Raw genomic sequence first — 25,042 nt, 5'->3', positions numbered from 1 at the left:
CTGGGAGACAGATGGGAGAGCTCTGCCATATGCCAGCCCCAGTGCATTATGGGATTAGCGGCCTCGGCGCTACCTGGTGGTGTCACGCTGGGGGGGGGGGGGGGTGGATCAGCTGACCTGCGAGGTGACAGGAGAAGGTGGAACGGGAAGCTGACTCACAAATGAATCCCTGCTCTTATTTAACCGACCCAATGGAGTACTTGCTAGCTGTGTTTTAGCTCATGAACTCATGCACCAGGGCTGATGCTGTTTTAGTGCTCCTGTATGAAACGCTGTACTGTGGTCTAAGCAGCGAGGGACCGCGGGTGTTGGGGTGTGCAGATATGACCTGTTTCATATTGCCTTAGGTTTTTATGGACATGATGTCATATGTCTTCAGCTTCTCCAGCATGTAAGGGAACAGGGTTGGTTTTGACCTCATTTTCATGACTCCTTAAATGCTTCGCTTTCGGCTGTGCTTTCCAGCATTTTCCCTTCTGCTGAATTTATGTGGTTCAGATAGCCCAACACCCCCACCTAGTGGATTGTTTAAGGAACAGGAATTTTATAAAATGAACTAAGCGTGTGCGTTTGATCCTGGGAAATGTCCTACGTTGAGCTGAGCCTCTGAATCTGCTGAATCTCGTAAACCGGGCCAGCCTGTTAACTGCTGCCTTCGGACTCCCTGTGACTGTCGTACCGGGGTGTGGGTGTGTGTGTGTGTGTGTGTCGTACGTGCTGTGGAGGGTTAGGGGTTAGGGTTAGGGTTAGGGGTTAGGGTTAGTTAGGGTTAGGGTTAGGGGTAGGGTTAGGGTTCTTCTCTGTTGAATGAACGCCCAGTCAGCCCAGCTCAAACTCCCGCGGGGAAACAGGAAGTGTCCTGTGCCTGAACGTTGCCATGACAACCTTGTTGTGGTGCAGGAGGAAGAGGAAAGGATGGGGCTCCTATCATCACCTTCCCAGAGTACCCCGGCTTCAGCGACCTGCCGGACGAGGACTTCCTCAATGTGGTCACTTACCTGACCAGTATTCCCAGGTACGGCTCGGCTCGGCTATTAGTGCGTGTGTGTGTGTGTGGGTGTGTGGGTGTGACTGCCTGTCAGTGTGTGTGTGTGTGGGTGTGTGGGTGTGACTGCCTGTCAGTGTGTGTGTGTGTGGGTGTGTGGGTGTGACTGCCTGTCAGTGTGTGGGTGTGTGGGTGTGTGGGTGTGTGTGTTTTAAGGCGAGTCATCTTTGATGTCTCCCCCAGATGTGCACAGACCATAACACATGAATTTCCCTTATTTTAAAAAAGAGAACTTTTTTTAATTTTTACATTTTATTTTTTTGGTGATGCGGTGGGTAGCACTGTCCCCTCACAGCAGGAAGGTTGCGGGTTCCTCCGGGTTCTCCGGGTTCTCCGGGTTCTCCGGGTTCCTCCCACAGCAGCAGACTCTTCACTTTCAGTGCTGCGTGTTCAGGAGAGCCCTGACTGGGAGAGTGTGTGCTGGTAGCAGCAGTAGCGAAACGCTGGCGCTCGTAATCCTGCCGGTGTCGCTGAATCTGTGCTCGTCTCTCCGTCTTCGTCCCCAGCCTGGACGCCGCCAGCATCGGCTTCATCATCGTCATCGATCGGCGGCGGGACAAGTGGAGCTCGGTGAAGGCGTCCTTGGCTCGGATCGCGGTAAGTAAAAAAATCTCACTATCGCGGGACGCCTGGTCAAACCCGTCTGCCTTAAAGAGACCGTTTTACAAAGTTTGCACTAGTTTTCCTCGGCTGTGTGAACTATTGAGTTTGCAGAGGAGGTGGATGCTCTCAGCCAGCTACTAGCAGGTTAACCCTGCAGAGAAACACCAGCGTAGATCAGTGAAGATGGTTATGCTGGAGATCAGCGTTCTGGAGCCGGCTGGTTGAGCGTAGTCTGCTGGTTGAGCGTGGTCTGCTGGTTGAGCGTGGTCTGCTGGTTGAGCGTGGTCTGCTGGTTGAGCGTGGGCTGCTGGTTGAGCGTGGTCTGCTGGTTGAGCGTGGTCTGCTGGTTGAGCGTGGTCTGCTGGTTGAGCGTGGTCTGCTGGTTGAGCGTGGTCTGCTGGTTGAGCGTGGTCTGCTGGTTGAGCGTGGAGCTGGTGAATCTGCCACCACCACCGTCACGTCAGCTGCGTGATTAAGCTGGTCTGCCAGCACTGCTGTTATCTGCTTGACCAGTATAAAACCAGCACTGCCAAGTTTGGACCAATAATAGACCAGCGAATAGACCAGCAACAGACCAGTAACAGACCAGTAACAGACCAGTAATAGACCAGCATCAGACCAATGTCTGTCCCCTAGGGGGCGTTCCCAGGAAAAAGCTCTCTCTCTCTCTCTCTGTCCCCTAGGGGGCGTTCCCAGGAAAAAGCTCTCTCTCTCTCTCTCTGTCCCCTAGGGGGCGTTCCCAGGAAAAAGCTCTCTCTCTCTCTGTCCCCTAGGGGGCGTTCCCAGGAAGAAGCTCTCTCTCTCTCTCTGTCCCCAGGAAAAAGCTCTCTCTCTCTCTCTGTCCCCTAGGGGGCGTTCCCAGGAAAAAGCTCTCTCTCTCTCTGTCCCCTAGGGGGCGTTCCCAGGAAAAAGCTCTCTCTCTCTCTCTGTCCCCTAGGGGGCGTTCCCAGGAAAACGCTCTCTCTCTCTCTCTGTCCCCTAGGGGGCGTTCCCAGGAAAAAGCTCTCTCTCTCTCTGTCCCCTAGGGGGCGTTCCCAGGAAAACGCTCTCTCTCTCTCTGTCCCCTAGGGGGCGTTCCCAGGAAAACGCTCTCTCTCTCTCTGTCCCCTAGGGGGCGTTCCCAGGAAAAAGCTCTCTCTCTCTCTGTGTCCCCTAGGGGGCGTTCCCAGGAAAAAGCTCACTCTCTCTCTGTCCCCTAGGGGGCGTTCCCAGGAAAACGCTCTCTCTCTCTCTGTGTCCCCTAGGGGGCGTTCCCAGGAAAAAGCTCTCTCTCTCTCTGTCCCCTAGGGGGCGTTCCCAGGAAAACGCTCTCTCTCTCTCTCTCTCTCTGTCCCCTAGGGGGCGTTCCCAGGAAAAAGCTCTCTCTCTCTCTGTCCCCTAGGGGGCGTTCCCAGGAAAACGCTCTCTCTCTGTGTCCCCTAGGGGGCGTTCCCAGGAAACCTGCAGCTGGTGCTGGTGCTCCGCCCGTCCCGCTTTATCCAGAGAGCCTTTGCGGACATCGGCATCCGGCTGCACCGCGACGACTTCAAAATGAAGGTACCGGTAAGCGTGCCTCAGTCCGTCCGTCCCTCCGTCTGTCCCGTCTGAAACTCGAGCACCCCGTTCGTTTGCCAGAAACTCACCCTTTCAAAGAAATACTCCTCTGGGCTCACTGTGGTGTGGGTGTCCACGCCAGGGACCGCCTTATTTATAAAGAACACACAATAGTTTGCACACCCATTGTTCTGCCTTTCTAGGACAGGTCCCTGAGCCCTGGTGCACGGGATGGCGTGCTCCTTTTGGAAATGTCTGCTGTCTCTCTGGTGTGGTTTGTGTGTCCTGTAGGTAGCAGAACCAGATGCCTGGTCTTTACCCCCCCCCCCCCCCACCCCCCAGGCTGTCAGATGTGTTTGACTGTCATTTTATTTGTGTGGTTTAAAGCCAGCTTCTCATGAAAACTTCACAGTTTGTTGTTCACACTTGGGACTCAGCCACCAGGCTTAAAAAGCAGACAGAAGGGGCTTCTGGGTAGCTCACTCGGTGAAAGAGTGATGAGCAGCACGGTCTCGGATCGAATCTGGCCTGGTGCCTACTGTGGCCGGCTGCCCCACTTTGCTTCTGGGGCGGCACACGATTGGCCCGTTGCGCTGCCCGAGGGACCTATGGGAGAGGTCCAGTAGGCTGGGGTAGCAGTGTTCGGGGCTCGAACGACCTCTGGTGGCCATCTGGGTGTCCGGCTCTCTGCGCAGGCGTATGATTGGGTCTCCTCCGCCCCCCACTCTGCGCAGGCGTATGATTGGGTCTCCTCCACCCCCACTCTGCGCAGGCATATGATTGGGTCTCCTCCACCCCCACTCTGTCCACATGTATGATTGGGTCTCCTCCACCCCCCACTCTGCGCACGCATATGATTGGGTCTCCTCCGCCCCCACTCTACAGCCGTGTATGATTGGGTCTCCTCCACCCCCCCTCCACTCTGCGCACGCGTATGATTGGGTCTCCTCCCCCCCCCACTCTGCGCACACGTATGATTGGGTCTCCTCCACCCCCACTCTGTCCACACGTATGATTGGATCTCCTCCACCCCCCACTCTGCGCACGCGTATGATTGGGTCTCCTCCGCCCCCTGCTCTGCGCATGAGCTGGTTGACACTGTGTGTTTCAGAGGAGAACCGCGAGAGGTCTTAGCTCTCCCGACCCAACAGCAGGGGGCGTAGATGAGCACATGGTTCACAAATTGGACATTCCAAATTCAGGTGGGATTGGAGATGACATATTTAAAAAATGAAAGTAAAAAAACGCAGTCAGAAATAAGGGCCCCGTCTGCTTTTAACATCTTGTGAACCAGTGAGCTGTCCTGAAACAGGAAGGCTGTGCTGTAGTTGGGGAAGTGCTTCAGGACCTCATTGGGACAGAGGTTGCTGTGGCTTTATTTAACTTTATTGAATTTATTGAAATGAAACTGACAGTGCCGGGGTGACCTGGAGTGAACCCCTGACTGATTTAATGATGCTTCATTTATTTATTTGACACAAAAGAAAAGGTAGAAAAGCATTTAGCTTTGAAGTACAGTCAAGCAGAATATGATGTGGTTACAGAAACCCCATGAGGCTTCAAACGATTCAAAAACATTCACAACACGACCCAAGCAAATGCGTACCTTTCTGCTCTTCTTCCTGCTCATAAGCCTGAGTAAAATAACTTTACAGAAATTATTTCATTGTAAAGTACAAATAGAGGGAGGGCAAGTGAAACTGAGAGACACACACACATACAGCATGTACACACGTGTGCATATATGTACCGTTTCAGTGCTGCCATGCGTGTGAGACTAGATTAACATCTGCAGAATGTTTCCTGTGCTCTCCTGCATCACTCCACCAGTCATAAAGGGGTGATTCTGCCTCCCCGTCAAAATAACGTGTGATCATGTGACAGCGAAAGTATTAATACGATTAATAAAGTTTGTTTGCATTGATTGGTGATGCTGCCTCTCTGTCGACATCATGTACCATCAAGTGACTCCAGTCCTGTTAAAATGATTGATTAAACGTGTCGTTTCCATGGATATGGGCGCCTTGTCTGACCCCCCCGCCCCCCTGCCCCTCTCCCTGTGCCCCCAGATCATCATGCTGAACTCGCTGTCAGACCTGCACGGATACGTCGACAGAGGTCAGCTGACCTGCGAGCTGGGCGGGAACCTGGAGTACTGCCACAGCCAATGGATCCACCATCGCACCGTGAGTCACCCACGCCATACTGCTGCTGACGGCGGGCGGGGGGGAGGGGGGAGGAGGGAGAGAGGGATGGGAAGGGAAGGGAGTGGGAGAGGAAGAGAGAGACTTTGACTTGTTCCTTTACTGAAACTTTCTGTGATTCAATAGGGGGGGGAGATAAGGAGAGAGAGAGAGAGAAGGGGAGAGAGAGAGAAGCTGGTTGTCTTATTTTTATCCTCAGTCTGTTGTGTGTACAGCACAAGGTCATGGTTACATCTTCTGTCTGTCTGAGCAGCAGATGCACTGTTCAGGCAGACCGCCCCCTCCCAGAATGCACCTGGGCTCATCCACCTCTTACACTCGATTAGCTATAGCTCCCTTGACAAATTACAAACAAAAAAGTTCTGCAGTCAAATATTTACACGCTGACATTTCTGCCTGCCCCAGGGCGAGCTGTTGAACTGGCAGAAGCCTGACGGATTTTAAATTTGAGTGAATGAGGAAATGAACGGTGTGCCTGATTAGAGCTGATAAAATCTCACACAGGGGAGCTTGTTCGGGAAAAGGTCTTTCCTTAGGAGAACAGGGCATTTCCGCCCGTCCGGGCCAGCCTGGACTTCAGCACTGCTGGGGGTCTGTACCTCTGTACCACCTGACCAGCTCTTCTCACAGGAGCCAGTTCTGTGTGTAAATAAATACTCACTGACACCGGAACAGGATCTGCCTTTAAGCGCGTGAATGTGCGCATGATGAGGTGCGTGGATGAGCCCCCCGGGGTCTCAGATCGAATTCGGACCGCGCCGGTGCCGACTGTGGCCAGTAGCCCCACAGGGCGACGCGTGATTAGTGGTTATGTCACCCGGGTGAGACCCAATCACTTTTCGGAGCTCTCTCCCTCTCATGCAACTGGTCCCCCGTGGCACTTTGAAATTTAGAGACCCACGTTTATTGCTGCTTAGTGACCCCGGCTGGTCGATTGGGAGCCCGTGAACCGCTTGAGAAGGCGGTGTATGAAAGGTCTTCCTCCGACTCCACACTGTGTGTTTACCTGTGTGTGGTGTGAAAAGTAGCAGCCGGTGGCGCTACGTTTCGGGGAAGAACCACGGATGTGTACCCTTCCAAATCGGCACCAATGATAAAAACGAATTAGGGCGGTGTTCCGCCCCATGTCAGGTGCCAAATTGATTGATTGGTTAAAAACTGTGTAATGATGTGAATGAGGAATTTGTGTTGAATGTTGGTCTGAAAGATTAAGCTCCTCCAGGGCCGTGGAATGACCTAGAACAGGGTTAGAGCCCAGTGGAATGATCTAGAACAGGGTTAAAGCCCAGTGGAATGACCTAGAGCAGGGTTAGAGCCCAGTGGAATGACCTAGAACAGGGTTAGAGCCCAGTGGAATGATCTAGAACAGGGTTAGAGCCCAGTGGAATGTTCTAGAGCAGGGTTAGAGCCCAGTGGAATGACCTAGAGCAGGGTTAGAGCCCAGTGGAATGACCTAGAGCAGGGTTAGAGCCCGGTGGAATGATCTAGAGCAGGGTTAAAGCCCAGTGGAATGACCTAGAGCAGGGTTAGAGCCCAGTGGATTGATCTAGAGCAGGGTTACAGCCTAGTGGAATGACCTAGAGCAGGGTTACAGCCCAGTGGAATGACCTAGAGCAGGGTTAGAGCCCAGTGGATTGATCTAGAGCAGGGTTACAGCCCAGTGGAATGACCTAGAGCAGGGTTAGAGCCCGGTGGAATGACCTAGAGCAGGGTTACAGCCCAGTGGAATGACCTAGAGCAGGGTTAGAGCCCGGTGGAATGATCTAGAGCAGGGTTAGAGCCAAGTGGAATGACCTAGAGCAGGGTTAAAGCCCAGTGGAATGACCTAGAGCAGGGTTAAAGCCCAGTGGAATGACCTAGAGCAGGGTTAAAGCCCCAGATGGCCAGGTTAATCTCCACCTTTTGGACGGTGTGATTAAAAGTGTTGTGCTGCGCGCGCGCGTGCGTGCGGTCATGTGACCTCGCCCTGTCCTGGCGCTCGGCAGGCCATAGAGAACTTTGCGGTGACGGTGAAGACCACCGCGCAGATGCTGCAGCGCTTCGGGAAGGACCTGGCCGAAACAGAGCTGCCCAACGACGTGCAGTGCACCAAGGACCTGCTGGGGGCGCACTGCGAGAAGCACGACAAGCTGGAGGTGGGTCACGCCCTCCCCCCCTCCCTCCCGCCCTGCGATTGGGCGAGCTCCGCTCTCTTTAAGGCTGCCCTGTCCCAATTGGATTATCCCTTCCATTATCCAGGAGGTAGCCAGAAAGCGTCCATCAATCACCATTTGTGTTGTTCTCATGTCTGTTAGCGATGTTCTCTGTGATTGGTGGAGCTCCTCACTGTGTCCTCTGCGCAGAGTGATGTCACGGCTGTCTCAGCCGTGATCGCGGGACAGAAAGCAGAGAACACAGTGGCTTCTCTGGGCCCGCTGTGCAGCAGTGTGCAAAGTAGCGCAGAAAACGAGCGCTTTGTTCTCACCCCTGCGCCCGGCGCGACTCTTTTTGTAAAACAGAACGAGCTCAGCCTGGCCATGAAGCAGGGAACCACCCTGCTGTCCTGCATCAGAGAGCAAGCCGCCAAGAACACCAACTACAGGCTGAACCCCGACGAGGCCGAGAACCTGACCACCGTGGAGAGGTGCGGCGGCGCCGGACTCTCACTCTGAACAAAATGGCCTCTTCGTTCGCCGTTCCGTACACCTGCAAAATACTGAATATCAGGGTGCCTGAGAGCCCCTGCTTTGAAATGGGGTTCTGCTGGAAAGTACTGTGAACTTGTAGCTTCAGTAGGGTAATTATAATATTATAACAAGGACAAGAACAAGAATGATAATAATATTATTAATAATAATAATAATAATAATAATAATAATAATAATAATAAGAAGAAGAAGAATAAAGGAGTAATTATAGTACTATAACAAGGACACGTATAAGAGTGATGATAATAATAATGAGTTGTTTTGTGAACGTGTCTGTGGCCTCAGGCTGCTGGCCCAGCTGAGTGAGACTGAGAACGCGTTCGAGCAGTTCTGGTCCAAACATCGCCTCAGGCTGGAGCAGTGCCTGCAGCTGCGCCATTTTGAGCAGGACTTCCGCGAGGTGAGCCCCCCCCCCCCCCCCCCACGATGCTCTTTTACTTCTTATGCGTCTTGTAATCTCGGCGCATCGAGAAAGAGGGTTCCTACCCTCAACTGTCACCGAGAATCTTAAATAGAGGTTGAATGAGAAAATGAATGATGCGGAGAACGCGATCTGCGTGCGGATTGGCTCGGGACGCACGGGGTCCACCGCCCCACGCTCAGGAGGAGTGTGAGGTCTGACAGCGGGGGCTCTCTCTCTGTTTGTGCCCCCCCCCCCCCAGGTGAAAGTGGCGCTGGACGGCCTCATGCAGGCCCAGGCGGCGCTGTCGGACAGCGGGGACACAGCGGGACGCGTGGAGCAGCTGCTGCAGGAGCTGAAGAGCCTGGAGGACAGAGCCCAGGTCAGTCTGGGGGGGGGCTGGAGGTCAGTCTGGGGACAGAGCCCAGGTCAGTCTGGGGTGGGGGGGGGGGGCTGGAGGACAGAGCCCAGGTCAGTCTGGGGTGGGGGGGGGGGCTGGAGGACAGAGCCCAGGTCAGTCTGGGGGGGGGGGGGGGCTGGAGGACAGAGCCCAGATCAGTCTGGGGGGGGGGGGGGGGGCGAGGGGGGGGGGGGGGGGCTGGAGAACAGAGCCCAGGTCAGTCTGGGGGGGGGGCCTGGCCTGGGCTGGGGGGCCAGGGTACGGGGGGGCTGGTCAGGGCTGGGGGGCTGGCGGGCTGTAGTATAACGGCAGTAAATAACCAATTATTTAACAACTGCCCTGTAAAATAACAGGATCTGTACTGACCCCCCCCCCCCCCCCCCCCCCCATTAAATGGTTTCTAATGGCAACATTGCTGCCAGTTCTTTCACCGTTGTAGTCAGGGGGTGTTATTTTACACCTGCTGTGGGTGTGGTGGGTCAGCCGTTTTGCCCAAATGAATCATTTTGTTCGTCGTAGGTCTTGTTTTGCTTTGTGGAATCTTGTACTCCAGCGCCAGAGAGAGAGAGAGAGAGAGGGCTGAACGCAGAGATAAGGTTGAGATTGGGCGCTCTGTCTCGACACATTGCCATAGTTATATCCGCAACCCTGGAAGAAGGCCAGGGAGGGTGAATGTAGGCCAGGGCATAGAGGCCATGCCCCACCCATCCAGGTTCCAGCCAGGGCAGTTCTCTGATCTATTTGTGGATTGGAACTGGCAGCTCCACTCTCCAGACCTGTTTTGTTTTAAATTGAAGGCTTGTGTTCAGGTCAATCTGGCGGTGACCTCTAACCCATTTGCTGTTCTCTAAATTAATGCCACTTAATTCACACAGTAAAGGTGATGAATCGCAATAAAAACATTCTGTATTTGCTGTAAATACTAATAAAGCCGTACTGTCGCTGCCTGATTTTATTACTCTGGAGTAGCATTTTATCCAGTTATTAACCTTTATGAACGGTTGTAATTATTGTCCCATCAGAAAGACTCACACTGCCGTCTTTACTTGGCCAGGTTAGTGCTGTACCTGTCATGCCACTGGTCTCAGGGGCGGTTTTTATTTTTCATGTATTCATTTTTATTTTTATTTCGGTTTGGTTAGCAGCGTATAATAGTGGTTATTGGATCCAGGTGTTGCAGGTTCGATTCCCAGGTGGGGCACAGCTGGTGTGCCCTGGAGCGATATGAATGGACGCTGTGTAAAAGTGGAAGTTGCTGTAGATGAGTCGCTGAATGACAGACACGTGAGTGTGATGGTGCGGCACTTTCCGTGTGTGGAGCCCTTCGTCTGAACGCTGCTGTGTCCCGTTGGGCAGGGATCTCTGGAGAAGGCCCAGCTCCACGCTCTGCACGGGGACCAGCTGATCCAGAGCGGACATTACGCCGTCGACTCCATCCGGCCCAAGTGCGTGGAGCTCCGCCGCGTCTGCGACGACTTCACCAACGGCGCCCAGCGGAAGCACGACGTGCTCGCCAAATCCCTCCTCACACACCAGGGCATAGACAAGGTGAGGAAGCACGACGTGCTCGCCAAATCCCTCCTCACACACCAGGGCATAGACAAGGTGAGGAAGCACGACGTGCTCGCCAAATCCCTCCTCACACACCAGGGCATAGACAAGGTGAGGAAGCCCTCCTCACACACCAGGGCATAGACAAGGTGAGGAAGCACGACGTGCTCGCCAAATCCCTCCTCACACACCAGGGCATAGACAAGGTGAGGAAGCACGACGTGCTCGCCAAATCCCTCCTCACACACCAGGGCATAGACAAGGTGAGGAAGCACGACGTGCTCGCCAAATCCCTCCTCACACACCAGGGCATAGACAAGGTGAGGAAGCCCTCCACATACACCAGGGCATAGACAAGGTGAGGAAGCACGACGTGCTCGCCAAATCCCTCCTCACACACCAGGGCATAGACAAGGTGAGGAAGCACGACGTGCTCGCCAAATCCCTCCTCACACACCAGGGCATAGACAAGGTGAGGAAGCCCCCCAGATACACCAGGGCATAGACAAGGCGAGGAAGCCCCCCAGATACACCAGGGCATAGACAAGGTGAGGAAGCCCTCCACATACACCAGGGCATAGACAAGGTGAGGAAGCCCTCCAGATACACCAGGGCATAGACAAGGTGAGGAAGCCCTCCAGATACACCAGGGCATAGACAAGGTGAGGAAGCCCCCCACATACACCAGGGCATAGACAAGGTGAGGAAGCCCCCCACATACACCAGGGCATAGACACGGTGAGGTACTGCAGAGAGGAAGGGCCGAGGGGAGGGAGGGAGAGAGAGAGAGGGAGGGAGAGAGGGAGGACTGAGGGGGGGGAGAGAGAGGGAGAGGGAGAGAAAAAGAGAGAGAGAGAGTGAGAGGGGAGAGAGAGGGAGAGGAGAGAGAAAGAGAGAGTGAGAGGGGAGAGAAAGGGAGAAGAGAGAGAAAGAGAGAGTGAGAGGGGAGAGAAAGGGAGAAGAGAGAGAAAGAGAGAGTGAGAGGGGAGAGAAAGGGAGAAGAGAGAGAAAGAGAGAGAGTGAGGGGGGAGAGAGAGGTAGGGAGAGGGGGGGCTAAAGGAGCGGGGAAATGAATGACAGGGTGAAAATAGTTACAGATGGTAAAACCTGAAAAATAAAAAGGTACAAGTGAAAAATACATACAAATCTGAACTATTGGCTGTAAATATCTCCCCATGAAATAATATTCTGCTGCGGGAGGGGGAAGTACAGTATGTTGCCATGGCAGTGCTCCAGGTCAGCTCGGGTGATTAGATTAGCTGCGCGTGTCATAGATAAAGCACATCCAGTCAGTGCCAATGTGCTGCAAGCGCCACCACAGAGATACCGCATCTGAGCCAACTCAGGATCTGCGCCAGAGCTGTGAGTCTGCACCTGGGTCAGAGGGTTAATGGTGTGGTGCTCTGTGTGTAATAGCATCTGAGGTGCTGAAGGGGGCGCTCTCTCTCCTGTCCTGCAGGTGAACCAGTGGTGCGAGTCGGGTGTGTACCTGCTGGCCTCTCAGGCCGTGGACAAGTGCCAGTCACAGGAAGGGGCGGAGTCAGCCCTGCAGGACATTGAGAAGTTCCTGGAGAGCGCTGATGATCAGCAGCTAAGCAGCCTCAAGGACCTCTGCAACCAGTATGACATCATCCTGACCGCCGAACTCAAGGTAGGGGCTCGTCACGGGCGCGTGGTGTCCTCTGGAGCGGCCAGACATTCAGCCACGGTGACCCGACCAGCCTCTTCACTTCTTTACCCAAATGTGTGATCAGAATGTTCTTAACTGGACAATCTAATGCTGATGTCACAATGGACATTCTAATGCTGATGTCACAGTTACTGCTGGTGACTGATAGCAGTGTTCAGTGTTCAGAGCTCTAGAACACTGACTGAAAACATTGAACAAAAAAAAACCTACTCTTCGTAGGGTTAAGCAGCGGAGGTTGCCGTGGTGACGGGAGTGGTTTCAGCCGGGTTCTCTTGCGCCCCCTGCAGGCCAGCGTGCAGAAGGCCCTGCGGAGGCTGGAGGACGTGCGCGAGATGTTCGACCGGCGACACGTCAGCCTCAAGAAGCTGTCCGCCAAACAGGCCCGGCCCGTGCAGCCCGTGGCCCCGCGACCCGAGTCCTCCCCCAAACGCGCCTCCCCCAAGAGCGGCAGGACCGGCGGCCCTGGTACGGCACGCCCCCCCCCCCCCCGAATAATAATCACGCCACACCTGAGTCACCTCTGCCCGTTGAACTACACTTCACTGCAGTGAAACTCTAATTGCGTAAACATTCACAACAGAATACTTTCATGTGTTGATATGGTTTATGTTGATGACACACTTTGTTGAGTTATTTTTTTACGCCCATCTAAGGAGCTGAAATATTTCAAATTCCAAAGTCCAGGACACGCCACCACTTCTACTGGTACTGGCTGTTTGAGGCACCGTGTAGGGAAAGCTGAAAACGCTCGCTTTTAAGAACATCTGGGAGAAGGCTGGCAGCCTGTGTGTCTGTAAAGCTGGCAGCCTGTGTGTCTGTAAAGCTGGCAGCCTGTGTGTCTGTAAAGCTGGCGGCCTGTGTGTCTGTAAAGCTGGCAGCCTGTGTGTCTGTAAAGCTGGCAGCCTGTGTGTCTGTAAAGCTGGCAGCCTGTGTGTCTGTAAAGCTGGCAGCCTGTGTGTCTGTAAAGCTGGCAGCCTGTGTGTCTGTAAAGCTGGCGGCCTGTGTGTCTGTAAAGCTGGCGGCCTGTGTGTCTGTAAAGCTCGCAGCCTGTGTGTCTGTAAAGCTGGCAGCCTGTGTGTCTGTAAAGCTGGCGGCCTGTGTGTCTGTAAAGCTGGCAGCCTGTGTGTCTGTAAAGCTGGCAGCCTGTGTGTCTGTAAAGCTGGCGGCCTGTGTGTCTTTAAAGCTGGCGGCCTGTGTGTCTGTAAAGCTGGCAGCCTGTGTGTCTGTAAAGCTGGCGGCCTGTGTGTCTGTAAAGCTGGCAGCCTGTGTGTCATTTTCAGGATTCCTCCAGGTTCCCCCATCAGAGGCACCGGTCTGTGTCCCGAGGTTGTAAAAGTGGAACTGCTGTCTGATCTCGGCTCGTGCCAAAAGTTTAACGTCGATGGGAACAGGAACGGAATCCGTGGGCGGGCGTGGCCTCGTCTAGACGGGCCTGGGGGCACAGACGGGACGGGATGGGACAGGAGGGGGGGACGGGATGGGACGGGAGCGAGGTCACACCCTGGCGGTTTACACGCCGGTGTATTAATTACACCCATGATGCCATTTCTCCTGGCCCATTCACACCCTGCTGTCACCCCTTACAGCGCTGGCGTTAGACTCCCGTCCCGTTGGGCTGCGGTGTCTCCTGGTTTTCGGGGGGGGGGGGGGGGGGGGGGGCTTGTTCTCGTTACCAGTGGTTCATTTGAGTCATTGATTGGCTAAAAAAAACCCCACACACACCGTGTTCTGTTTCATTGGCAGGTGATTGAAACGATACTGCAAAAGCCTGTTAGCACTGTGCCCCGTAGTTTGACACCTCTTGCCCTACGGTGTACTATTACTGCAAAAGCTTTATTTAAAAAAAATAAAAAAAAACTGCCCATTACCCCGCTGGATTGTGGGAGATCCCCTTGTGTCCTGAGGAGAGATTGACTGGTGAACTAGCAGAGTTTACAACAGGACAGCACTTGGAGTGAGTTGAAAGAAGCTGGGAGTGTTCCTGACTGGTGATGTCATAAACGGACAAGCTCCTGCCAAGAGCCTGTGTGCGGTAGATCTGCACTGTGGCCTTGGCTTTGAACGCTCATCTGTCTGTAGCGGACAGATTTAAAAGAGGAGTTACCGAAGTAAGACTTTTCTTTTTCTCATTGTCTACGTGTATGTGAAGAGGTGCACTGGCAGGGAAAGAGAACTGCATCCACCAGTTTGCACGAATGCGTTGCCGTTAATTTATAAAAACACATTCTTTCACATGGCAGTATTAATTTAAGTACACAAAAAGTGACACGTGAGCATTCATACAGAAAGGACAGAAAATTATACAGTACACATACAATCAATGGCAGGTTTGATTTTTTAATGGCTGGTTTTGGGCAGATTCCCATTCCAGGTTCCCATTCCAGGTTCTTTCTCTTATTTCTCCCTCGCTTTCTGTTCCAGCGGTGAACCGCCGGGTTCCAGAGAATTCCGGCGGCCCCAAGCCGGCGCCGGCGGACGCTGAACTCGCCAGGAAGAAAAATATCCGCAAGTCTAAAGGCGCCATTAAGGTGAGCCGTCCTTATGCCATCCTTATGACGCACCAATGCCATCCCTATGCATTACATTACATTGCATTACAGGCATTTGGCAGACGCTCTTATCCAGAGCGGCGTACAACAAAGTGTGTAACCATAACCAGGAACAAGTGTGTCGAAAATCCTAGAGAGAAGTACCGTTCCAAGTGCCGGGAACAACCGCGTAGTTTAACTTGGACCCTGTAGGTTAAACTGATTAACACTAACAGTGCCAACTATGCCATCCCTATGTCATCCCAACACCTACTCTATGTCATCCCAACGCCATCTCTATGCCATCGCAACACCACCCCTATGTCACCCCAACACCATCCGTATGTCACCCCAACACCATCCATATGTCATCCCAACACCACCCCTATGCCATCCTTATGTCATCCTAACACCACCCCTATGCCATCCCAGTGCCATCTCCACACCATCCGTATGCCATTCCTATGCCATCCTTATGTCTTCCCTATGTAAGCCTTATGTCATCCCTATGCCATCCTTATGCCATTCCTATGCCACCTCTAACATGAAAGCTGTCTTACTGAAGAGGAAATCTTGTGTTGCTTTAGTTTCCAAATAGTAGTGGAGGCCTCTGTGTATGCTGGTTTCAACCACTATCAGAATCTCATAATTTTAACAAGCTTCTAATTTTTAATTATTTACCCTATTAAGATGTACCCTCTCATGTCAGAAATAGCTTTGCATGTTACAAAGAATAAAATTTCCAAGTTCATATTGTGCTACATTGTGCTTATTATGCTACATTTCTACACCTGCTGTATAGAAATACTCTCCTACCCTCCCCACCTGTGAAGAACTCTGTGTTTGTTGACTACACACCTTCCTCAACCTGTTTGTTTGGTCTGCATGCTTCTCAGGCACAATCCGTTTTTTATAATTAGGAACTTCTTTGTAACAAAGGAGTGGCAGCATTTCAAACCCATTCATTTTAAAGTATGTGTCTTGCGTGCAGTTCAGATTGCCTGCCTCTGATCCACGTGGAATGGCCACCATTTTGATGGTAGCGTACAGACGTGTTTATTTCGGAGGTGTTTTGAGTTTTGTATTTGCGAGCCCCTGTGAGTGGCTGTCGTTTGGAGTGAGTGATCTGTGAGGAGCGGACAGAAGCGTTTATTTCAGAGGTGTTCTGTATTTTTGCCCGTCCCGCTGAGTAGCTGTCGTTCGGAGTGAGTGATCTGTGAGGAGAGGACAGAAGCCAGACCGGCTCACTCCCACTCTCCGGCTGTGCAAAGTGCTCCCGCCATCTGACCACCCGCTAAATTGATGATGTCACACCTTCTGCTGTCAAACTTCACAGAGGAGCACTGCTGATTGGCTGGCTCTCTCAGTTCTGGCATCAAACTCCACAGAGGAGCTCTGCTGATTGGCTGGCTCTCTCAGTTCTGGCCTCCAACTCCACAGAGGAGCTCTGCTGTGATTGGCCACCTTGCTCAGTTCTGCCCTCAAACTTCCCAGAGGAGCTCTGCTGATTGGCTGGCTCTCTCGGTTCTGGCCTCAAAATTCACGGAGGATCTGTGGCTGTGATTGGTCGGCTCTCTCAGTTCTGACCTGAGAGGGTTTCTTGTCTCACACCTGGTTCTCAAGGCCTTAATTGGCTGCTGATTGAGAGAAAACCACAGAAAACTGCAGGTGAAATGGTCCATGGGAACTGTAGTTTGGGCGGATAATGTCTGATCTGTCATTAGGATGAAAATTTACCACAGTTTTACGGTCCCTTTCCCCAGATTGAAGTTCTGCATGAAGCCAGCCAGGGGGGGTCCAGTCATGTGGTGGTGTCCGAGACGGAAGAGTCCTTGTCCAGCAGAAGGAGGTAAGAGGCTGGATTGCCCCTGTGCTTTGGACAGAAATATATTTTCCCATATTTGGGCGTGGATATAAGGTATATCAGCAATGCTTTTTATGATTATATTTTAACAGTTGACAACACAGTTATTTGTGAAATAAGAAAAGGTTACTTGAAAAGGTTACATTTTGTTATAGTTTTACTGAGAAATATATAGAATAATATATATAGAAATATAGTTTGTCATACGGATATATTTAAATGTTGAATTTATAAAGCATGACAAAATTACAATTTATTGGTATGTATTAGAAATATTGTTTAATATTTTTATATATTATATATTTATTATTTTAATATTATTTATCAAATATTTTATTGAGCATTTCACAGGATATTTTTCAATAATTTGCACTCTCAGATAGACAGGTGAGTCTTTATGATGTGTGAGCCTTTGTCAGGATTTTATTTTATACACTGCAAAATGGTCTGTCTAAAGTGTTTTAGTCTTGTAACGAGACTTAAAATCTTATTTTTTCTCTCAAGTTGAATATATTAGCTTGTTTTAAGTGGCTTTTTTGCTACTTTGTGTCATTTTCTTACCTCATTGGCAAATCTTGAATTGGGTCAAACCGTCTCATTGATAATATTTTTTAAGAGAAATTAGATTTTAAGTGTAAATATAAGATTAAAATGCTATCTGAGGTGGACTTTTTTGTGGTTTTTGCAGTGTATAGGTAGCCCTATATGAACTTTTCAGATACACCAACAGGTGCGTTGAGGTCACCAACAGTAAGAAACCAAAACCTGTCACATTGAGGTCACTAACTGCAAGAAACCCCTCTGCAAATCAAATGGCGGAAGTGTCTGTGTAGTGAAGGAATGCGTGTTGTCTTACCCAGTGCTACTGGAGCGGGATTCATTTTATGTTTCCTTGATTATCTGACTCCAAAATAGTGTTTTCCTCTGTGCTAACAGTTAAGCACAGACAAAGGAGACTGCTGTCCGCCAGTAGTGTTTCTCTATACGAATCGCTATCCAACTTGGTGGAGGCGGATGTGTCTCTGGCTTGTGTATCCTGCTACAACACTAGCGTACAGGCGAGTGACTACGTGGTGCAGATGTCCTGTGGTAGTTCTGTGTGTGTGCTAGGACCTTAAAACTGCTAGGTGTGCAGTGGTAAGAGTCGGTGAGCAATTCCAGTATACAGTGGTGCAAAATGTGAGTGGTGAAATGGCTATACGTGTAAATGGTAAATGGACTGCATTTATATAGCGCTTTTATCCAAAGCGCTTTACAATTGATGCCTCTCATTTGCCAGAGCAGTTAGGGGTTAGGGGTTAGGTGTCTTGCTCAAGGACACTTCGACATGCCCAGGGCGGGGTTTGAACCGGCAACCCTCCGACTGCCAGACAATCGGTCTTACCTCCTGAGCTATGTCGCCCCTTAAATGGCTTATACGCACAGGGGACTGTGTTGACTAGTCTTCCCGAAACAATTGCACTTCCTTATATACAAGGAAAAACCCCAGGTTATCAAACAAAGACACAATCGTGACAAAACAGTACAACAATGAATCCTGCTTGCGCTATCTCTGTATGCATATCACATTAGCATCCTGTTGAGGTGGGCTGAACATTTTGATACCCTTCTTAATCAGGACTCTGATGCAGACCCCGCCATTCTGGACGAACTGCCTAAACTTCCTCCCATTCACAACCTCAGCTAGCCTCCAACATTCCTGGAGGTCCTATCAGCTATCTGTTCCCTCAGAAACAACAAGTCCCCTGGTAATGACAAGATCCCTGCTGAGCTGCTAAAGCAGGGAGGGTACCTCTGTACAAGAACTCTTCACCAATACATCACCAAGGCCTGGGCTGATGAGAACATCCCACAACAATGGAGAGACGCCAATATTGTCACCATTTACAAGAACAAGGTTGACAAGGCCGTCTGTGGCAACAGTAGGGGTATATCACTCTCCTTGCTGTTGCTGGTAAGGTCCTGGCTAAGGTGATGCTTCAGATGCCTGTCAACAACATCACAGAGTCAATGCTGCCTGAATCACAGTGCGGGTTTAGGGAGAACAGGAGCACGGTCGATATGATTTTCACAGCCCGACAGCTTCAAGAAAAGTGTCGGGAACAACACGAGGACCTGTTTATGGCCTTTGTCGACCTCTCCAAAGCCTTTGACACTGTCCGGAGAGAACTTTTGTGGGACGTCCTCCTCAGGTTTGGCTGCCCCAACAAATTTGTCAACATCCTCCGCCAGGTTCACGATGGAATGACTGCTCGGGTGACCATAGGAGGACAAGAGTCTGCCCCTTTCCCTGTACATACAGGGGTCAGGCAGGGGTGTGTGCTAGCACCGGTGCTCTTTAACATCTTCCTCCTATGTGTCACCCAGCTTCTCCACAAGGAGATTGAGGACAGCAGCGGTGTGGCAGTGGAATTCAGGCTAGATGGCAACCTCTTCAATATTAGGAGGCTTCAAGCAACCACCAAACTGCATAGAGAAAGGGTCCTTGAGCTGCAGTATGCAGATGACTGTGCTCTTGTGTCTCACACTCCACAAGACCTCCAGTCTGTCCTTGCGGCGGCAGTGAGAGCGTACAGCAGGATGGGACTGACCGTCAACACCACCAGAACGGAAGTTGTCTGCCAATGGAGTGCCACCATCCGACCTACACCACCAGCCTTCACTGTTGCTGATGAACAACTGTCAGTAGTTCCATCGTTCAAATATCTGGGAAGTATTCTCTCTGAAGACCGCAGCATTGACAATGAGGTCCAGAACCGAATTAAACAAGCATCAGCTGCCTTTGGGAGACTCCGGCGCCGGGTCTTTCAAAACAAGAACCTACATCTCCGCACGAAGGTATGCGTCTACCAAGCCATCTGCATCACCACCCTCCTTTACAGCTGTGAAGCTTGGGTAACTTAAAGCCGCCACATCAAGTCCCTGGAGCACTTCCACATACGCTGCCTTCAGCGCATCCTGGGAATTACCTGGCGTGATCGTGTGCCTCACACTGAAATACTCACAAAGACCAACTGCAGAAGTATTGAGGCTATGATCACCCAGCACCAGCTACGATGGCTGGGGCATGTGGTAAGGATGCCCCCAAATCGGCTGCCTCGCAGAGTGCTATATGGCCAGCTACACCATGGACGACGCTCAGCAGGAGGGCAGAGGAAGCGCTACAAGGACCAGCTGAAGACTGCGTTAAGGAAGTGCAAAATCAGACCCGAGGACCTGGAGGATGTTGCTGCTGACCGTAACAACTGGCGGCAGCTGTGCCTGGATGGGATCTGCATGCTGGAGGAGGAAAGGACAGCCAGGAGACACCAAAGGAGACTCAGGAGGAACACACCCATGGTTGCTGCTACCACTACCACCACATATATATGTCCTACCTGCAATAGGACTTGTGGGTCCAGGATAGGGCTATTCAGCCATCAAAGAGTTCACCGATAAAAGACATAAGTGGACGTCATCATCGGATTCGATGGACAACCAAGAGAGAGAGATGCATATCACACTGGGCTAACCTTTGTTCCTGGGAGACCAACTTGTTCCCCATGACATTGGCTTTCCAACAACACAAGAGATGAGAACACTGTATAATGGAGAACCTGGGTTTTACATAGTGCTGATCCAATCCAATGTTTTGCAACTAACCACCATCCTTTTTATCACACTTGCTGACTGCCTGTCAGCGCAGTAAACAGAGGACTGATAAGGAGCACACTTCTGTAAACTGCCTTACAATATGTTATGTACCACATGCAAGCATTTTACTTCTGTTCAACCAGTAAGCTTGAAACAGGGTTTGCAAACATCCTACCTAACGATGGCACTGAAACAGTTAAGATTTACTGCATTTGATATTAAATTATATAACTTATAAAAGAGATACAATTTCATTAAAAACCTTTTAGAGTAACAAATAGATATTTTTTAAGTGACTATTATTTCATGTTAATTTATTTCACGTGAATGTAAAGCTATCGCATTAGTCAAGTTAATAAAAAGGAAATCGCTTGCTAATGGGTTTGTTTACTCAGAAACAAACTTAATTCCTGCATCAACATTGTTTATATACCACAAACAAGCATTTTACTTCCATTCAAACAGTAAGCCTGAAACAGGGTTTGCAAACATCCTACCTAACAATCGTACTGAGCTAAGATTTCACTTTGATAACTGTGCGTTTTATATTGCATATTAAACCAAGGTATCCAACTGGATTAAAAAACCTTCAAGAATAACAAATAGATTATTTTTTTTAACTGACTATTATTTCATGTTAATTTATTTCACGTGAATGTAGATGTATCGCATTAGTCACAAAGTTAATATAAAGTAAATCACTTGCTAATGGGTGAACATTGTTTAAATGGGTATTTGGATTTACTTATGCTTATTTTGCGAACACACACCAGACAGCGATGGATAGTGAATAAGGAAATGCGTATCCAATAACAGGAAGTCCGCACGGTTTGTCCTGCTCGTCACTGAGCTCCACCTCGCGCGTCCCGCCCGTGAGGATTGGTTTCCTGTTTCCTGGAATGCCCCCGGTCTGTCTCTCCGCTGACACTCTGTGACTCACACACATTTTACTCCGGGTTCACTTCTCCAAATTTTGCTCACAAAGCGAGGATGGCCCCCTGAGGGGGAAGAGACCACCAAAGTGCTGTCCCTTGTGAAAACGTAAGGCACAAACAATTTTACCAAAAATGGAAACGTTTCTCCTTCATTTCTCACTGTTATTTGATAGGCTTCATACACGTGACCAGCCGGGGTTTGGTTACCGTAGTGTGATTCACTCAACGCCCATAATAATAAGTGCATAGCTGTGCATTTAGAAATACTGCAGGCCTGTCGTCATTATCTCTGGAAGGGATAATTTTTCTTAACAATTCCAAAAACCGCTTCAGCCTGTACCCGCACAGAACAGCCCATCCTGGGAGCTTTGGCGTGGTGCTGTACTTCCTGTGGAGCGTAAACGGTTGGTAATTGCCTTGCGATTCTCGCCTGCCGAGCCTTCGGCCTAATTAACTAAAAACCTGTGTTGCCACCATTGTTTTCTGTATCCGGTAATTCAGGTTTGCCCGGAGGAGCCCTGTGGCACCCCTCTTAATTTCAGAACCAGCTCCAGCTTTTCATTGCGTCAAATGAGTGAAAAAAAAGCTCGAGAAGCTTTTTAATGCGTCATCACCAAAAATAGTTTCTGGACATAGGATAGGACATATTTATCTGAGCACGTGTACAATTTGGAATGTCTTGGTGTACATTTATTTATAATACAGACTTTGTACTCCTATCTTGTTAATGGGTTGCTGGTTACTGGGTTGATAAAGCTGTTTTTTCTTTTGGCAGATGAATCGGTTTGCTCACTAAGGGCAAAAAAGACTTCAATATGTTTTTGTGTTACAGTTTTAGTCAGATTATGTCATATTAAACCACATCCGTGTGTGTGTGTGTGTGTGCGCACTAAGGCTGTCATGAAGTGCCATGAAATTGAGTTCGAATATTAGCTTTTGTAATTAGTTATTATTAGGTATGTGCTAATTAAACCTTCATCCTAAAGATCTCTTCTCTGAGAACGCTGACAGGGTGTCGAACAGCTTCCCCTTCACTCCCGACAGATGAGCCAATTGATGCAGGAGAACCCCAGCAGCGTTCTGTTCGCAGCCAATAGCGTGGCTGCCTGCCAGGAGCATTCGGCCGCACTACCTCAAAAAAACGTAGCAGCCTACCGTCCTATTCCCAAGTCAAATCAGCAACGGCTCAAATTGCCATGCGTTTGCATGCGGTTCCGTTGCCATCCCAGAAGTCTGTGAGGTTCTGAGCTCAGCAGAAGCTATCGGCTTGACTCCTTTGAAAGAGCCTCGTGCGCTAGCTAGGCACGGCCCCACAGAATCAGATTAGCACTGGCGCTGCACAGGATTAGCACTAGCGCTGCACGGAATTAGCACTAGCGCTGCACGGAATTAGCACTAGCGCTGCACAGGATTAGCACTAGCGCTGCACGGAATTAGCACTAGCGCTGCACGGAATTAGCACTAGCGCTGCACGGAATTAGCACTAGCGCTGCACAGGATTAGCACTAGCGCTGCACGGAATTAGCACTAGCGCTGCACGGAATTAGCACTAGCGCTGCACAGGATTAGCACTAGCGCTGCACGGAATTAGCACTAGCGCTGCACGGAATTAGCACTAGCGCTGCACAGGATTAGCACTAGCGCTGCACGGAATTAGCACTGGCGCTGCACAGGATTAGCACTAGCGCTGCACGGAATTAGCACTAGCGCTGCACAGGATTAGCACTAGCGCTGCACGGAATTAGCACTAGCATTCTAGCTGCAGTTTCCTGTCAGTGTCACTCAGGCGTGGGGGTCAGGAGGCGCTGTACAGACGCGCAACGCCAAACGCTCGCTTGCATCAGCCGCAACGTGAAGGAAACCACCTCTCCCCATTTCACCTCTCTCTCCACGCACGTTTCTTCAGAAGAAACAAACAAAAACTGGAAAATGGCAATAAAAACAAAAACAAGATAGAGCAGATGCCCTGATTACAGGCACCATTTTGCGTAATCAAGCTGATGGTGTCAATCTTTTTTCTGACGTGTCTGGTTATGGTCAATCTTCATCAATCTACAGCAATTCAATTTTCCATTTCAGGGACAAGGACAATTGCCTGAATATCATTCCTGCTCATATCAGATTTCCAAGCTCTTCCCTGAGAACTAGCTGCTGTCAAAGCCCCCTCTCCTTCTGATCTATTAACATGAGCGTACTTAAACCCATCACACGCAAAAAATACACCACCGAATCCGAATCCTGATTCAAATAAAATTCAACCCTTAAATGAATTAAAATTGCTCATTCCCTGCACATGTACAGGTACACTCAAGCAGTGATCTCCATTACCAGTACAGATGGCATTTTGCCACTTTTTCTTTCTTCAAACCAGCTGTTCTTCCTCTCAGACTGAATCTGCTCTGCTCACGCCGTTTGCTTGGGAGATCCGTTTACGAAATTCCATCCCCCTGGGAATGCAGTTTCTCATTTAAAAAAAACCTCAATTTACCAAAACGATTTGGCTATTTTCCGTTTGTTCCAGCACACTGCAGGACCAGGAGTTAGACGGACCGAATCGTCGTCTTCTTCCTCGTTAATCAGTCGACGTGGGCTTCCGCCAACGACACACTGGAGCCCTTCGGGGAGGAACTGACGAAAATCAAACGATCGCAGTTTCTGTGTCGACCAATCCAGAGCAAGCCCGAGTCTCCCTTTACACAGGGCTCTTCAGAGAGCTTGACCTCTGACCTCAGTGTTTATTCGCTGAATGCCAGGGTATGTCCTTGCCAGCAGAAACACATCGCTGGTATTTCAGGAAATGCTTGAGCCACAGTTTCTCTTACCTCCAAAATGCTTCTGACATTAAATGTGTCTTGGTTTTTTTCCATGAGAGACCAAAAGCTTTTCATTATTCATTAATCCAGCGAGGGCCCTCTGTCTTGATACGTGCGTAAGATGTCCTACATCCACCCCCCCCCCCCCCAATTCAATTAAATTTCAATTATTCCGGTTACCATTTTGCAACAAACAACATCAAATTAACATTAAGCCTTGTTCAGATACCCACGCTCATTAACAGTAAGGGAATCTACAGACACATTAGCAGAAACCCACTCCAGGTGCTCTTTGAGTCAATGACCTAAGAGTGCACGCTTTGCACAGCAGGGGAGTGAGCGACAGTACAATTTAATCAAATCCAGCAGGGGAGTGAGCTACAGTACAATTTAATCAAATCCAGCAGGGGAGTGAGCTGCAGTACAATTTAATCAAATCCAGCAGGGGAGTGAGCTACAGTACAATTTAATCAAATCCAACAGGGGAGTGAGCTACAGTACAGTTTAATCAAATCCAGCAGGGGAGTGAGCTGCAGTACAATTTAATCAAATCCAGCAGGGGAGTGAGCTGCAGTACAATTTAATCAAATCCAGCAGGGGAGTGAGCTGCAGTACAATTTAATCAAATCCAACAGGGGAGTGAGCTACAGTACAGTTTAATCAAACCCTGCCACTGTTGGATTATCCACAATGAAGAATCAAATCCCGTTGAGCTGCTAACAAGCTAACCGGCAGAGAAAGACAGGCTTGTTCACAGTAATATTTCCCACTTACATAACTTCCCTAACCCATAATCCTACATCCATTCCCAACGCCAACCCATGTGTAGGGACATGGAAGCATGCCAATGTCACAGACAGCATCAATGGGACCAATTTGTGCCTTTTCTGCATCAATTTACGGTGGAAATGTAAAGGAAAACACAAAATTCAGGGGGACAAATGTACATGTTCTAAATATTGAGGGGGAGCTAATGTTAAAAGAGATATCGATAGCTAAAACAAACTTGTGTTTTTACAAGACGTGTCCATAACGCTACACAAAACATTGGCTAAAATACTAACACTGCAACATGGGGAGTCACGTTAATTCCCTGCTTAGCAACCGAGTGCAGCTATCGCCAGGTAGTTTTCTAAGTTCTGTGAACATCACATTC

At 50.1% G+C, this 25,042-nt stretch overlaps 1 protein-coding gene across 8 annotated transcripts in view; it reads left to right on the top strand.

Annotated features, from left to right (window-relative positions):
* Positions 1–25,042, top strand: part of mcf2l2 (MCF.2 cell line derived transforming sequence-like 2) — a 96,870-nt gene that overhangs the window by 27,001 nt on the left and 44,827 nt on the right. For 7 of the 8 annotated variants that reach the window (XM_035415740.1, XM_035415746.1, XM_035415747.1 and 4 more), the window contains 13 exons: positions 901–1,015; positions 1,552–1,642; positions 3,071–3,190; positions 5,251–5,367; positions 7,371–7,520; positions 7,884–8,008; positions 8,358–8,472; positions 8,735–8,854; positions 10,229–10,420; positions 11,883–12,074; positions 12,401–12,578; positions 14,535–14,641; positions 16,405–16,490. In XM_035415740.1, coding sequence (XP_035271631.1) covers positions 901–1,015; positions 1,552–1,642; positions 3,071–3,190; positions 5,251–5,367; positions 7,371–7,520; positions 7,884–8,008; positions 8,358–8,472; positions 8,735–8,854; positions 10,229–10,420; positions 11,883–12,074; positions 12,401–12,578; positions 14,535–14,641; positions 16,405–16,490 — 1,708 coding nt within the window. The remainder of the gene's footprint in view (positions 1–900; positions 1,016–1,551; positions 1,643–3,070; positions 3,191–5,250; positions 5,368–7,370; positions 7,521–7,883; positions 8,009–8,357; positions 8,473–8,734; positions 8,855–10,228; positions 10,421–11,882; positions 12,075–12,400; positions 12,579–14,534; positions 14,642–16,404; positions 16,491–25,042) is intronic. The other variant, XM_035415741.1, reaches the window with a different exon arrangement.

Source organism: Anguilla anguilla, chromosome 4, assembly GCF_013347855.1.
Source record: "Anguilla anguilla isolate fAngAng1 chromosome 4, fAngAng1.pri, whole genome shotgun sequence".
NCBI classification, from domain to species: domain Eukaryota; kingdom Metazoa; phylum Chordata; class Actinopteri; order Anguilliformes; family Anguillidae; genus Anguilla; species Anguilla anguilla.
The sequence above is the reverse complement of the archived record's forward strand: the minus strand, read 5'-3'. Positions and strand labels throughout refer to the sequence as shown.